The 15,552-nt window shown below is 36.8% G+C and overlaps 5 protein-coding genes across 7 annotated transcripts; 3 read left to right on the forward strand and 2 right to left on the reverse strand.

Annotated features, from left to right (window-relative positions):
- The first annotated feature begins 700 nt into the window (after positions 1 to 700).
- LOC17879132 lies at positions 701 to 4,744 on the forward strand. The gene is made up of 13 exons (XM_006283310.2): positions 701 to 1,018; positions 1,420 to 1,517; positions 1,611 to 1,697; positions 1,790 to 1,919; positions 2,014 to 2,338; positions 2,426 to 2,634; positions 2,748 to 2,890; positions 2,973 to 3,164; positions 3,254 to 3,344; positions 3,429 to 3,597; positions 3,679 to 3,792; positions 3,876 to 3,972; positions 4,459 to 4,744. Exons 1-13 carry the CDS (start codon positions 917 to 919, stop codon positions 4,505 to 4,507), a joined length of 1,806 nt encoding a protein of 601 aa, XP_006283372.1. The 5' UTR covers positions 701 to 916; the 3' UTR covers positions 4,508 to 4,744.
- A 119-nt stretch (positions 4,745 to 4,863) lies between these two features.
- LOC17879766 (putative F-box/kelch-repeat protein At5g38680) lies at positions 4,864 to 6,184 on the reverse strand. Of its 3 annotated transcripts, none has more exons than XM_023779563.1 (3): positions 5,848 to 6,184; positions 5,429 to 5,736; positions 4,864 to 5,299 (listed from the first exon to the last, which is right to left on the reverse strand). In XM_023779563.1, the coding sequence occupies exons 1-3, from the start codon at positions 6,114 to 6,116 to the stop codon at positions 4,872 to 4,874; spliced, it is 1,005 nt and encodes a 334-aa protein (XP_023635331.1). In that variant the 5' UTR covers positions 6,117 to 6,184; the 3' UTR covers positions 4,864 to 4,871. The 3 variants fall into 3 exon arrangements, with proteins under 3 accessions (XP_023635331.1, XP_023635330.1, XP_023635329.1); XM_023779562.1 differs by having other exon boundaries at positions 4,864 to 5,039; positions 5,124 to 5,713; positions 5,822 to 6,184; XM_023779561.1 differs by having other exon boundaries at positions 4,864 to 5,709; positions 5,821 to 6,184.
- A 3,348-nt stretch (positions 6,185 to 9,532) lies between these two features.
- On the reverse strand, positions 9,533 to 10,669 carry LOC17879656 (F-box/kelch-repeat protein At5g38670). Its single transcript, XM_006285805.1, has one exon. It carries the CDS (start codon positions 10,667 to 10,669, stop codon positions 9,533 to 9,535), a length of 1,137 nt encoding a protein of 378 aa, XP_006285867.1.
- A 207-nt stretch (positions 10,670 to 10,876) lies between these two features.
- Positions 10,877 to 13,282, forward strand: LOC17879546 (thylakoid membrane protein slr0575). Its single transcript, XM_023779592.1, has 9 exons — positions 10,877 to 11,199; positions 11,561 to 11,607; positions 11,693 to 11,795; positions 11,990 to 12,076; positions 12,418 to 12,501; positions 12,592 to 12,645; positions 12,727 to 12,807; positions 12,956 to 13,001; positions 13,082 to 13,282. Exons 1-9 carry the CDS (start codon positions 10,918 to 10,920, stop codon positions 13,159 to 13,161), a joined length of 864 nt encoding a protein of 287 aa, XP_023635360.1. The 5' UTR covers positions 10,877 to 10,917; the 3' UTR covers positions 13,162 to 13,282.
- Positions 13,283 to 13,979: 697 nt separating this feature from the next.
- LOC111829698 (cyclin-B1-2) lies at positions 13,980 to 15,478 on the forward strand. The gene is made up of 4 exons (XM_023779593.1): positions 13,980 to 14,188; positions 14,355 to 14,455; positions 14,853 to 14,950; positions 15,126 to 15,478. Exons 1-4 carry the CDS (start codon positions 14,063 to 14,065, stop codon positions 15,224 to 15,226), a joined length of 426 nt encoding a protein of 141 aa, XP_023635361.1. The 5' UTR covers positions 13,980 to 14,062; the 3' UTR covers positions 15,227 to 15,478.
- The last annotated feature ends 74 nt before the right edge of the window (positions 15,479 to 15,552 follow it).

Raw genomic sequence — 15,552 nt, forward strand, 5'->3', positions numbered from 1 at the left:
CTAGATGGCACAAGCAAGCAAGCGAACATCCTGATCACAATATCATCTGGTGGGGTTGGCCACTATGCAATCCAGTTGGCAAACCTTGGGAAAGCTCATGTAACTGCCACATATAGAACACAAACCATAAAATTTGTCAAATCTCACGAGTCCGTCTGGTAAGAATACGATTATGTGATCCATTGCGCAAACAATATCTCATTTTCAACATTTAAACCAAATTTGTCTAAAAATAGAAAGTGGTAGATATCACCTATGGCCTAGTTTTGTCGTCTTTGACTGTCTATGATTGTAATTTGTAGCAAAATATAACATCAAGGTTTGTTTCATATTTTGAAACAATGTTGTGGAACTTGATTACCACAAACAATTTGTGTTGAAAGTCAAAAGAATTCGACTTAGTTCTAATATATATCACAATACTCAAGATTTATAAACTTTATATACATTGTAAGCCCATTTGGACATCCCCAACTGGAATATAAAATTATAAAATCTTGAGTACTATTATTTGTGTCCATATCTACTTCGTCGTACTATTAATTGGGCCAAGCCCATGTGTTCCATTCAAGCCCATGTACGATGATTAAAGGGATGTATGTAATTTGCCGATCATACTGTAAAATGAGGAAAACAAAAGTTCTTCCGATCTTACTGTAAATGAAAAAAATACGTATACGAGAGAACACCTGAAAAAACGTAAAACTCGAAATCATCGCCCGCTCAAAATTTTCGGTAGGGAGGGAAAAACCAAAAATCAAAAACTTTTCTTCTTTTGATAATCTCTCACTTGTTCCAAAGACGAAAAGCTTAAAACTTTGAGAGTCTTAGTGATAAACAAAACTCACACTCCCATAAACTAGTTTCGCCATATCAGATCAATTTTTTTTCTTCAGTTTGTGTTGAGCTTCTGGATATGGCGGTGGTGAGCAAGAATCAGTCCAAGGAACAAACACCAAATCCTGGTATTACAGAACCAAGGATCGAAGATTCCACCTCTGGAAAAACTTGTCACCAGGTCTGAATTTTTTCAATTTTATTCGAATTGGGATTTTGAAATTGATCCGATTGGGTTTATTCGTCGTTGATGGTGATGTTGGATTTGGGTTTATGAATTCGAGTTATTGCTTTCATCAAACTGTCTTCAATAGTGAGAATTTCAGGATTTTAAAAATTGAATTTTTTCGAAGTTAGGTGTTTTTTTAGGGTTGTGTTCATCTGGGTTTTGAAATTAAGGTGAAATTGAAAGATGGGTACTCGTCAAAATCTGTTTTTTCGTTGATTTTGATAATTTTAACCATATTGATCTGAATTGGTGTATTCATGGTTTCCTTTAATTAGAGATCTGTTATGGTATTGAATTAATGTTTATGATACCAGAGTTAATGTTTGAATCAATGGATGGTCTTGTGTTTGTAGTGTCGACAAAAGAGAACTGATCTTGTTGGATCTTGTGTGACCAAGAAGAAAGACAAGTCATGTCCGATTAAGTTGTGTACCAAGTGCATAGTGAACAGGTTTGATTTGATTTGATGTTTTTGAGAGTTGTGTTTATAGAGAGATGTATTAGCTCTGGTGATTAGGGTATTGATAATGGCTTGATGTTATAGGTATGGGGAGAATGCAGAAGAGGTTGCGTTGAAGAAGGATTGGATTTGTCCCAAATGCAGAGGCTATTGTAACTGTAGCTACTGCATGTAATTTAAAAATCATCCATTACATTGAATTTTGCAAGGTTTATGTTATTTTTGTAGCTTGGATGAATTTGTGAACTGTTTCGTTGTACTAGGAAGAAACGAGGACAAAAGCCTACCGGGATATTAGTACACACTGCTAAGAAGACTGGGTTCTCTTCTGTCTCTGAGCTTTTGAAAACTAGTGGTTCTGACAAATACTTTTATACAAAGAAGGAGAAACCGGTACGTGTGATGCTCTAGCATGGTCCTTGTATTGTGTATATTTAACTTTTGAGTCTTGTTTTATATCTATTTGTTGATATGGTGGTATCTGCAGGAAGGTGTTGTTGTAACTTCACCACTGAAACTTGAGCAGGAGAATTCTGTTGAACAAAAACAGGTTATTATTAAAAAATCGAGAAAAACTAAACGTGAAGAGCTTAAGGATTTAAACAACGGCTGCAGCGATGAGAATGTTGTGGTGAAAAAGAGTAGTCCAAAGAAGATCAAGATTTCTGAATCCGTTCATGAGACAGAAGTTACCAAGAAAAACAATGAGAATGCTGTTGTGAAAAAGAGCAGTCCAAAAAAGATCAAGATTTCTGAGTCTGTTCCTGTGACAGAAGTTACCAAGAAAATATTGGTAGAAGGAAAAAAGAAAAGTGAGAGAATGTGATTTTAAATGTTCCCTTGTGAGTGTTAGTACTACAGTTGAAAAGAGACTAACACATGAAAGTTTTGTGATGCAGAGACTACTGCTAAAGATATCAAGGAAAACAACGTAGCAGACAAAATCAAAAGAATCAAACCTGCTCTCAAAAAGAAAGAAGAGGATCAGGTTGAGGAGGTGAAACTACCTCAGGGCAATAGCTCAATTACTGTTTCTGGCATTGACTTGGCTCCTGAAGATGTTGGAAATGTATTTCAGTTTTTGGAGTTTTGCTCAGCTTTTGGGAAGGTATCCTCTATTCCTAAGCATAGTTTGATTTTTGATCTGTTCTTTAACATAGAAATTTTGAGTATGTAAAATGTTAACTAGCTCCTACCTTCTTCATATGACTTTTTTGATAGGCTCTTGATTTAAGGAAAGGGCAAGCTGAATGTGTGATTCGTGAAATGTTATCTGGGCGAAGTAGAAGGAGACAACAATACTCTACACTCACCCAGATGATAATCCAACTACTTACTGTGATATTAGAGGATAGAGGAGAAACGTAAGAATGATTTCCTTTAAAAGTTTTCTATTAGCTTCCCTTTCTGAGAATGAATATTTGATTGATTTCCATTTTTGGATAGCTCGGTTGGCCTGACGGCGACTGATGCTAGTTGGTTCACTGCAATTGGAGAATGTCTTTCAGAATCAGAAGTTCAGCTAGATGATTTCCCTCCTGAAATGTTTAAAAAAGGCATTTCTCAGTATGAGAAGTTGAATTCATCAAAAAGGCTTCAGCTTTTGAATTTCTTATGTGATGAGACGCTTGGCACAACGTAAGTATTAGTTATATTCATCTGTTGAATCAACTATTCTCTTTGATTTATGCTGCTCGAGGGCTTACATATTGTGATAAAATTTTCAGGGTTATGAGAAATTGCATTGATAGCCAAAATCTTGAATCTATTGAAAGGAAAAAGGAAGCTAAAGAAAAGATCAATGCAGCAAAAGATAAGGTAACTATAAAATTTACCAAGTCTACTGTCTTTACAATTTCACTTGAACAATACTTAATTCATTCTAAAACCTTTCTGTTGTAGGAGAAAGAACTAAAGCAGAAATTGCAAGATGAGTTGGCCCAAGCAGTAAAAGAGAAAAACGGGATTCCATTGTTGATAACAGAACATGATGCTATTGTCTCGCGAATAAATGCTGAAACCCAAGAAGTTTATTCTGAAATGCAAAACGCAATAAGCATGCTATCGAAAAGTACAAATCTAGACTCATTTGATTCTTTATGGTTCCTTGATCATGATTGGGCGATTCTGAAGTGGTGTATCGTGTTTGCAGAGAGTCAAGGAAGTGATGATGCTGTTAGAACCAACCCGGGCGAATTGGATGACAATGGTCGTATATTCTGGACATTGAAGTCTTACAGTGATGAGCAAAACATGTTGCTTCAAGGTGTGAAATATTTTACAAACTCTTTCTTTGTCTTCACAGTAGTAATATAGTAATTATAATCTCTTTCCTTTGTTTGTATGCAGATTTAGGAAGCTGGAATGAAGTATGTCCTCATGAAAAATGGTTCTCCTTCAGCTCTGAGCAAAAACCAGAGATCGAGAAATACATCTCTTTCATAAGGTGAATCATTTTATTTCTCTCTTAAGCTCAAGGAATTTATTAAGGGTACATTTTATGAAACTATTTAGAGGTTAAAACTGCTTGATTAAACTCAAATCACATCTATATTTATAAATCCTGCAACTAAAGGATCAGTATAAGTTATTCATCACTTGAAATTATACTTTGGAATTCCTGAGTGTTACAGTTAAACAATTACTTTGCATGGAACAGTATCTTGCTTTTCTTGAACTTTGATTGATGTTAATTTGTTCATGGGTTTGTATTTCCTGCTTCACATCTCATTTCTTCTTTCGAATATGTTTTGTGGAATGAATAATTGATGATTCACTGGAAAGTACATACTTTTGATATTTTCAGTGTTACAATTAATCAACTTCTTTGCATAGAACTAGTTCATGGGTACTAAACTTCGGTCTATGCTTAATTAGTTCATGGGGTTTAAATATTCGGCTGCATTTCAATGTTTCTTCCTATGTTTTGTAGGATGAAACGGCTTCGAGCACAAAGGAATGCAAATACTATTATTACTTAATGATTCTCTTTGGCTGTGAGGTGAGCACATAAGAACATGATTCTGCTAGGCGAAAAGCGGAAGAGGTAAAAGGCTGACTCAAAACTCTTAAACATGTGATTTTGAATCACATTGTGTATTGATTTATATGAACACCCCATAAAGCTCTGTTTGTATGATATGTTCATTACTTCATTCGGATTCCCTAAATTATTAAACAATCTTGATAGTTATGATAAGCTTTTAACCCTCCAGTAACCACCGTCTTACCTCAGAGTCATACCATCTGAACTCAGTGCCAATATAACATCAGTTGAAAAGATAGACAGCAATAGACAAAGACTTATTCATCATGGTTGCATAAACGTAAACACCAAACATTTCATCAAACAGTAGCAACAAGAACCTTTTGTAAAGCACATGTTCCAGGGACCGTGAGAACATGATCAAACCACTCGACTTTTCCCCAAATTCCACGATTTTTGCGCCTTTCGAGCGTAATCACTGCACACCAGATCTTCTTCTTATCGCCACCCCAACTATAAGTCAAATGCTCTTCCTCCCACTCCCACAAAACCGCCATCTTTCCACCATAATTAGCCAATCTAACATGATGAGTAGGAGTCCCAGGTAGTACCAAACCCTCCATTCTTCTCCACCGGCTTACTTCAGTGTCATACCATTTGAACTCAATGCCATAAAATAATTTGTCAACAGAGTACAAAACGTTCTCTATCTCACAATAAGCATTTGAATCCGTATAATCACACATAATCACTTGGTGCCATTTACCTTCTTTGGGGTTGTAAGCAACCACCAGGTCATCCACTCCGTTTGTGTTCCCCACGTGCCACTTTTCGTCAATACATAGGATTTTGAAGTTGTATCTTTTTCCGTTGTAAGGGCTTGGCACATGATCCCAAACTTGTGTTTTTGTGTCGTACACCTCGAAAGTGTCCTTTAAGGATTTAGAATCTTCATCTTCGCAGCTTCCAACCACATAAATCTTTCCATCAAGGACGCCAGCAGAAGCTGTAAACATCTCCACTGGAGAGCTTGGAGCCTCGCTCCACGTATGAGACATGCAATCAAATTTAGAGAGGCTACTAGAGGAAGTTGGGTTGGATCCGCCAATGTTGTAGATATTAGAACCAACTGCCACGAGACTCGAAGATTGCAAAGGAGGAGGATGAGCAATTGAGACTTTAGCCAAAACATATCCACTTGGCTTTGGCTTCTTCTTCATATTACTTGTGTCAGACGTTAGGGCTTGATCAGGTTTCCGACAGAGAGTAAACCAGCTAGGGTTCTCACGAGATTGTAATCCACTTGGCTTCTTCTTCTTATTACTTGTGTCGCACGTTAGGGCTTGATCAGGTTTCCGACAGAGAGTAAACCAGCTAGGGTTCTCACGAGATTGTAACCTTAAGCACACATAAGGACAACTCTCGGTGCGGTCCAAGAGTGACCGGGTCTTGTAAAGGTCCGGTGAAGCTAGGAGTGATCGAAAGCTCTTGGAGACAAGTGAGAGAGTCGGATAGTACAATATTGAGACGCGTGCGACACAATTCATTAGCAAGTCATCGGGAAGTGACAGAATTGAGTTTGATTCCGGCGCCGGGGACGTCATTGACGGAATCGAAGATACTAAATCACCGTTGATGGTTTCTTTTCGAAAGGAGGAGAAAACAATTTTAGGGTTTGGAGTTTAAATATACAGAGGGATTAAAAACAGACTCATCATACCATTTGGTTAATGTGAGAACCGGTTAAATTTTGATAATGTTTGGATTAATCATTGGTTAAAAAATTGCTTGAATCTTAATTATTTTGAATCGCATTATATTTGTTTATACTCTGTTTATAACTTTATAAACATTATCAAGAATAAATAATGCTTAACTCAAACATGATCAAAACTTTAACCGGTTCTCACCTTAACCGAAGACATAGTGCCGGTTTAATCCCGTTGTATATTTATAGTCCAAACCCTAAATTTGTTCTCCGTTGCATCGCGGCGATTTCTTTTAGATTCCGTCAATGTCGACGTCCTCGGAAAAGCTATCGTCCCAGTGATTTGCTATTAAACTGTGTCGCCCGTGTCTCAAGATTATATTATCCGACTCTCTCCCTTGTCTCCAAGAGCTTTAGATCACTCCTAGCTTCGCCGCAACTTTACAAAGCCCGGTCACTCTTGGACCGCACCGAGAGTTGTCTATATGTATGCTTAGAGTTGGATTCATTTGAGAACCCTAGCTGGTTTGCTCTCTGTCGGAAACCTGATAAACCCCTAACGTATGACACAAGTAATAAGGAGAAGAAGTCAAGTGTATATGTTTTGGCTAAAGTCCCAGGTCCTCATTCTCCTCCTATGGATTGTGGTGGATCCAGATCATCTACCTGCGAGATACCAATGAACCTAAATGGGATTGTTATTGTGAGATAGAGAACGTTGAGTACATATTACAAAACACATGTTATAACCATGCGTTAGGAGGGTATGGCGTTGAGTTCATATGGCATGGTACTAAGGTAATTAGACTTAGAGTGTGGATAGAATTGGAGGGTTTGGTAGGACTACCTAGGTTCTCTCTTTATGATTGTGTTGGATTGGCTAATTATGGTGGAAGGATATACATTTTATGCTTGGTGACAATAAGAAGATGATCACCTCAAATCAGGATATAAAGAGAAATACAAAAACGTGGAAACAAGCTATTCACACACTAACCGAGAATATAAATAGAATGCCATGGAGATGGATCTGAACTCTTTGAAGATTGCCAGCAAGAATACAAAGATTAAAAAAAGTCAAATCAAACAAGTGAGAGCAACGCCAAGATAGGTGAAGGAGACAAGATGAAGTAGTAGTCGAGCCATAAAGAGAAGATCCTATGATCACTTTGTACAAAAAACATATTTTCTCTATTTCATAAAAGTGTCATTTTGACATAATTCACACAAATTAATATACATACATGCTTATATTTAATAAGTGTTTAACAATTTAATTAGTTTGAAATTAATGGTAAAATTAGGAAATTCAGTATTAAAAATGCATGTCAAATGACACTCTTTGTGAAACAAAAATAAAAATCTAGAATTGACATTCTTTGTGAAACTTCAGGAGTATTAGTGATCTTGTCAACATGATTTATCAAAGAAATCAAATTATGCAATTCCAATAAAATGCAATTGTTTTACCTCAAACTATGATCTCGAGGAAATCCGTAATCATGATCTCCTTTTGCATCTCCGTAAGAGTCTTGTGCTTCCCAAAACGGAACACCTTTGCAGTCTATCCCATATCCAGTTATAAGAAAGAAATGACATTTGTTCTCTCTTTCATTGATTGGTAAGGAACTCTACCAACAACATTTTCGTAATCATCTGTGATAATTAATCTTGCAGTAATATGAGACTTTTTCAGAAATTCGTGCAGTTTTTTTTCAAAAAATTATCATCTTATTTTTCAGATATTTCTTGTAGTGTTGTCAGCATGATTTCTAACTGATATTACACCGCTTCCTGCAGCGAAATATCAAAGGATTCTCATGTTCTAAGACCATGCCAATCTTTTTTTAAGTAGTTTACCCACATCATCAACATCTTTAAGAGAAAAAATAGAATCAAAATTCTCTCTAGACATAATATCTAAAACCTCTTGGATAGATAGATGAAAATCCTTTATGTATATGTTTCTAAGGAACGTAAGTTCAGCTTGGATTTTAGTTTTAAGAAAAAGGTTATGCTAGGATCACTTCATTGTACGTACAATGCAACAAATGATTGGGCTGAAGCCCATGAGTTGTTTGAGACGAGTTGATGTGAGCTTTCTAGTGGGAGGAGTCTAAAAGTGGACAATTGGTTTGCTTCGACCTCATAGTCCATTCCTTGCTCCGTGAGATTCACCCCTTTTGTGCTTAACCCATCAATCTGAATTGATGCATCACATGAAGTGATATATACACATTAACTAGCACTAGGGATTTGAAAATAGGTTAAAAACCCCAACCTCGTCCGAACCAGCCAATATAGATCATGGAACTTCAATTCTTAACTTATGTTGCCATTTGTGTCAAACCTCAATTTATGTGAAACTTACAATAGGATATAAAAAATTTATAAATAATAACCCATATTAAACTAACGAGTACAGCTGAAATTTAAATTCAATAGACGTCTCTATATATCAAAATGTATATATATATAAAATTGTGAGAAAAGGTCTCTTCTAGTTTTTATTTATTTATTATTCTGTTAAACTTTAGTTTTTGTAATAGTGTAGACAAATACAAGGATGTAACATAAAGAGACAAGACATATCAAGGTTACCCAAGTCATTCCATATGCTGGTGGGTATCCATATTTGTTCATGTGATGCTATCAAAAACCCATAAAATTTGCCCTCGCACAAATAAAAAAGTTTTCTATGATTTCGATTCTTTGACTCTTTCATTTTCATGTGATACCTACTTTTATTTTTGTCTCACATTAACAGAAGATAAACGATATGTCGACTCATCTATGTCCATGGCTCCATGCATATAAAAACGTCACATACTCTTTGTATGTTTGCCATTGCTACTACTGTTTGATGAATTTGTCACAATTAGTACGTAATATGAATATATGATGACTGACCTCTTCTCTTGTTTCACTTTCTTAGTCTTTTGATGTCTACAAACTGAAAATACAATATCATAATAAGAATTATGGTCGCCATGTTGTAATCCAATCCGTCAAACTTAATTTCCACATTGTTAGAGATATCTTTTCTTACAATCTTACTTCATAAGAACATGATTCTAATCATAAAGTGGAGATGTAAAAGGCTGAGTCAAAACCCTTTGACATGTGAATTAAAAAGGCTGGCTCATAATCTCTGTTTGTAAAGTTCGAATTCTCTAAAATATGAAACAATCTTGATAGTTTGTGACTTCTCAATTTTGTATTGTAAAAAAGTAGGTATATGCTTATCAATCAATAGATGATATCAAATAAATTAGAAGTAAAACAACAGGTCCAAGCCTTGTGACGAATTCATCAAACAGTAGGAGCAAGAACCTTGATGAATTTGTATTTCCAAGGGACTGTAAGCACATGATCAAACCATTCAACTTCCCCCCAAATTTCGCAATTTTCGCGTATTTCAAGCGCAATCACGGCACACCAAATCATCTTCTTTCGGCCAGGCATAAACTCGTCCCACAAAACCGCCATCTTTCCACCGTAATCAGCCAATCTAGCACAAGCATCGTGAAGATGGAACTTAAGTAATCCTAATACACCTTTCAATTGCCTCCACACTCTAACCTCATTGTCATACCATTTGAACTCTCCTTTTGAAACAGAGTATAAAACATTACCAATTTTGCAAGAAGAATCTCTTAAAAAATGATAATGTTCTTTGTTTGGTTTAACCTCGTCCCATCTACTTTCCCTGGAACTGTAAGTATCCACTACACCTGTTTTACTCACCCGGTGCAACTCATCGCCAAAACATATGATTTTTTTGTAAGTACAGTGTGTAGTCTCGGTACCAAGGATTGGCAGGGGATCCCAAGTTAGTGTTTTTGTGTCAAACACATAAAACTTATTGGGAAAGCCATCTTTGCAGATTCCTAATACAAATATCTTTCTACCAATAACGCTTACAGAAACTGTAAATAGCTCCTCTGGCAAGCTTGGCCCCTCGCGCCATGTATTAGACTGACAATCCAAAATCGATACCCTAGAGGAAGGCGATACAGATCCGCCGACGATATAGATATTAGAACCAACCGCCACGAGATTCGAATGATCCATAGGAGGAGAATGAGGAATTGGAACCGTAGCCAAAGAATACCCACTTGACTTCTTATTATCATTACTTGTGTCACACGTTAGGGTTTGATTAGGTTTCCGGTACAGAGTAAACCACTTAGGGTCTTCATCAAGAGGATGGAGCTGTAAACACACGTAAAGACAACTCTCCGTGCAGCTGGAGAGTGACCGTTCCTTGTAAATCTCTGGTGAAGCTACGAAAGATCGAATGCTCTTGGAGACGAAGGAGAGAGTCGTCGGATAATACAATCTTGACACCCGCGCCACGCAGCTCAATATCAAATCATCTGAAAGTGTCGGATTTGAGTTTGATTGCCGTGTCTTGTACGCCTTCTTCTTTCCCTGAGACGACGACATTGACAGAAGCTATCTATCTAAGGAATAAGATTTACTTCTCCAACTTACATATATATACGCGGCGTTACAACCGCCTCACGCCTTTTTTTGGTTAAGATGTAAACCGAACCAAAATCCCAATTTGATTTTGATTGTTGACCGGTTTTTGTAAACCGAATTTAACCAATACTTTCACCTCAGCCTCACATTATTACTCTCACTCACAAAGATACAGAGAGGGAGAGAAGAGAAGAAGAGAGGAAGAGAAGATGGGATCGATATCGGCAGCTCCGGGAACCACCGTGTTATTCTCCAGTTTCCGTCGCCGGATTCTTAGCGACCGTCGCCATGAGAATCTATCTGTGTTTTCGTCTTCACAACCGTCTCTGATGCCACGGCAGAGATGGCTCTATGTACCGGAGACGAGGTTGAGAAGAGAGGTTTTAAAGCTCGATTTTACTGCGAGAGCTGCGGATTCCACGAGCTCGTCTCCTTCTGTAGCTTCTGGTGATAGAACCTTAATACCTGATGAGGAGTTTACTCTAGCCAAGGTTTATATATTGGTTTCGATTTTTTCAATTAAAGAGTTTCTTCGAATTCAATTATGATTAAGTGTTCCTGCAACGATCATTGCCTTGTACAAATTGTGTTAGGTCGATTCGATTATTTGTGGTTTGAAATTGAGAATTGGGAAGGATTTGATGTATGCAATTCATAGATTCTGATGAAAGTTCAATGAAACTTGTCTCAATTGCTATCATTGTTGTTTTGTTACTGTTAAAACCTCAGGAGAATGATATAATATATGGTTTCTTGTTACTAGTTTGGTTTAACATTACTAAAAGTGGTATAATATGTGTGTTTGGAACAATTTTTCACACTGAAAAGTTTTCAATCTGTTTTGGATTGCAGATTTCATTTGGTGTTATTGGGCTAGGTCTCGGGGTTTCGCTACTGTCGTGAGTTTTTTCATACCTTTCTTTGTTGCTATAGAGGTTTATATACGAGGTTTTTTTTCATAATGGATGTGTTAAAATCCTACAGGTATGGTTTTGGAGCCTATTTCAATATCCTTCCTGGATCTGAGTGGTCTGCTATAATGCTAACATATGGATTTCCCCTTGCTATTATTGGAATGGCTCTCAAGGTATTCATTCCATCTCTTTACGTTCTTCAGTTGTGTTTAGCACTCTAATGTCCCTGAGAAAGTGGAATATTTTAGATAGCTGTAACTTTGTCGAGGAATTTGACTTGTGTATTTGAGTTGTTCATTTCTTTCTTTGGCTTTTCGGAATGCCTAATTGTTTTAGTCCCTGAGTATTGGTTTTGCTTCTTTTGCAGTATGCAGAACTCAAACCAGTTCCTTGCTTGAGCTACTCGGATGCGGTGAAGCTTAGAGAAAGCTGTTCTACTCCTATTTTAACGCAGGTACTTAGTAGTTCTGGTTAGCCTCGGTACTTACCGGAGTAACTTCACTCTGATTATAGATAATTTTTCATCCCTTCCCTATTACATAAATTTTATAAGCCATATATATGTTTTTGATTAGAGTAAGGGATGTTAATAGTTTTTGGCATTAGTATTTGGAAATTCAATCTAAATGCTAGCTTGGTTTCAATGTAATATGTTCACTTGCTTACAAAAAAGTTCAGTTTAGTTTTTCCATTTGCCTGTATCACATGAGATTGTAGTCTTTTTCAGTGAAAATAGGATTTAAAACTTACTTCTCATATTTTTAACTATGTCGGGCTACTTCTTTCCTTAATTAGGTTAGAAATGATGTCACGAGATACCGTTATGGAGATGAACAACATTTGGAAGAAGCACTGAAACGGATCTTTCAATATGGACTGGTAAGCTATTTTTTATGGAAACAAAATGAAGCACAACATGCTTTTATACTTCTGCTTTAACACCCCTTTCTCTCGACTGTCTGGTATAAGGGCGGAGGAATCCCAAGGCGTAGTGCACCTATCTTGCAATTGATAAGGGAAGAGGTAAAAAAATTTTATCTTGTGCGTGACTTTACATCATATTATGAGACAGACCAGATCATTTTAGATAACTCGTGTCCGTAGGTCCTGACTGATGGTCGTTACTGCCTGGTCCTTGTATTTGAGGCCAAAGCTCTGACGTTGGCAGATTTTGAAAAAAGACAGGTAAGAGTTTAGATTCAAAAACTAACAAACCTAATCTGCTTAGCGTGTAAGAAATTAAAATAGCTTTGGTTTCATCAAATGTAGTATCTGTGAAGTAGAAAAAAAAAACATTAAGCTGAAACTGAGCATAAAACTATTGTTTTAATAGGCGAAATTCACTTCCTTCTTTGGACCAAACATCACTGCAGAAGTTGGTAAGTAGTTTAGCCATTCATGTTTTTTGAAATGTTTGTTCTCGGTTCTTAAATTGTCTTACGTTGTTATGCTTTTGAAGGTAAAGGAGAAAGTGAGAATCTCTATGAAGTAAGACTGATTTCCAACGAATCCACCAACTCTGTATCTTCTACCTCATGAAAATATAAGACAATCACGTATAGGTCGTGACGTTTTGGTCAATGTTATTTTGGTCTTGTATATCAAATTATATATAATCATCCTATGTATAAAAAGTTCATACTTACAGCAATTACCCTTACCTAACGTAACGTCTGCGAGAATTGTTAAAAATTTCGTCGTTACGAACTCGGTTACATGGTCTATGCCTGATCAGATTATATAGCCCTGGGAATAGTACCCGACCCGAAAATACCGAACAGACCCGAACCGAGATTTTTGGTTTCGGTTAACCAGAGATAACCGACCAGAAGGATTAATAAATTCCAGTCGGTTACCGGTTCGGATCGGTTCGGTTCGACCTGATTTACCTGAATTACCAGTATTACCCAAAGTTAACCGAAATAACCGACCCGATATAACCGAAATTAACCAAAATTACCCCCACTTAATCGAGATTTTTGATCCGATTTTACTAATCTAACCGAAAATCTTAAACATTCGGTTCATTTCGGTAAGCAAAAAAATAACCAAAAACCCTGATACCCGAACCGATCCGACCCGTTATGTAATTCGGTTATTTTCGGAAACGTTTTTCAAATTCCGAACTATATCTGAGATTCTGAGTACCCGAATGATCCGACCCGACCCGACCCGAATTCGCAGGCCTGAGATTATATATCTGCCATTCTCCGCGTTCCCACATCATATGATTTTCATGAAGTTAAATGGGCTTTAAAGTATGTCAGAGTTATGGGCCTTGGGCTTTCAGCTTTACTTGAATCATTCTATTAGAGTCCATAATTAATTAATTACTTTCTTCTTTCTCCGATTTTGCTTTTTGCTTGCTTGCCCAGAAAGTCGCCGAGAAAGTTAGAAGTAGAACGGCGGAGGAAAAGAGCAAGAGGAAAGAAAGAAAAAAATGGAATCGCAGAAGAAGATAGCGCATGAGATCGGAGGTATGAAGAACGATGCTCTACGCTTTGGTCTTCACGGCGTTAAGAGCGATATCATTGGATCTCATCCTCTCGAATCAGCTTACGAATCTGTAAGTAATTAACATTGATGAAAGTGAAAAAAATTAGGCTAAACAACGGGAATTAGTGTGTTTGATTAGCTTCGCTTCCTCTATATTCAGATTTCGTTGATTCAAGAATTTTGAGAGAATTGGGATTTTACTGGGTTTCTGAACTTAGGGTTTGTTTTGGTTTCAGGGAAAGCAATCACAAGAAGAAATGAAGAGGAAAGTGATTACACATACATATGGAGCTGCTCTTCCTTTGAAGATGGATTTTGATAGGCAAATCCTTTCTAGGTATGGATTTTGATAGGCAAATCCTTTCTAGGTATGGATTTGGATTTATCATTTTAAGATGAAATCCTCTGAATTACTCTGATTATTAGATATGAGTTATGTATTGCGAATCTTCTTTAGGTTCTTCTATAGATTACTCTTAAGATATTGATATATGCTTTCTTAGTGCTATCAATCTATATTGGATTATATCAATTGCTGTTCTGAAGTTTTGAAATATTGTAAGAAAAATATGTGTAGACGAATCATTACAATGGTTATTATATCGGAACTCGGACTCATAAACCGCAGAGTGGGATACTCTTTTAGATTTGAAGATTATATTCACATAGAGCAGCCTCAGCTTACTTTGGTTAAGTGAATATTTATTGTATATCTTTTTCTTTGGAGTATTCAGATTTCAGAGACCTCCTGGAGCAATTCCTTCTTCAATGCTTGGCCTTGAAGTCTACACGGGAGCTATAGATGCTTTTGGTTTTGAGGATTACTTGAATGGTAATTGTTCTATCATGGCTCTATTCCATTTTCTTGTGCCTTTCAGCTTCATTTACTGGTTAGATTGTTCTACACCTACACACCAGTAGAGAAGAAGTGTTCAACTTGTTTATTTTCTTAGTGTTCATCGTTGTTTCTCCGGTTGTTCTGATAATAGTATCTTCTTAATCCGCAGATCCTCGTGAATCCGAGACGCTCAAACCTGTAGATTTTCACCACGGGATGGAAGTTCGGCTCGGTCTATCCAAAGGCCCAGCTTCCCCAAGCTTCATGTAGAGAGGGAGAGTCAAAACAATGTTTTAGTCAGTCACACCATCAAAGTACTTTCATCTTCAGGGTCGCATACATATGCTTCAAAATCCTCAATCTTAGTAAGATCATGTTATGAATTCCCAATTATCTTAAAAGCCTAAGAAAATGTGGTTCAGTTTCATTTTTTTTTCATTTAAGCTATGGTTTGTTTATGTTGCTGACACCAAACTTTGGATTCTTAGATTTTGTTCCATTAAATAAATTGCTAATTGCTAATGGATTAATACTAAAACAAACAAAAACAAAAGTAAGACTTCAGTGACTGAGACTGACAACATCGGATTAATCTG

Source organism: Capsella rubella, unplaced genomic scaffold (genome assembly GCF_000375325.1).
Source record: "Capsella rubella cultivar Monte Gargano unplaced genomic scaffold, Caprub1_0 scaffold_7, whole genome shotgun sequence".
Classification (NCBI taxonomy): Eukaryota; Viridiplantae; Streptophyta; class Magnoliopsida; order Brassicales; family Brassicaceae; genus Capsella; species Capsella rubella.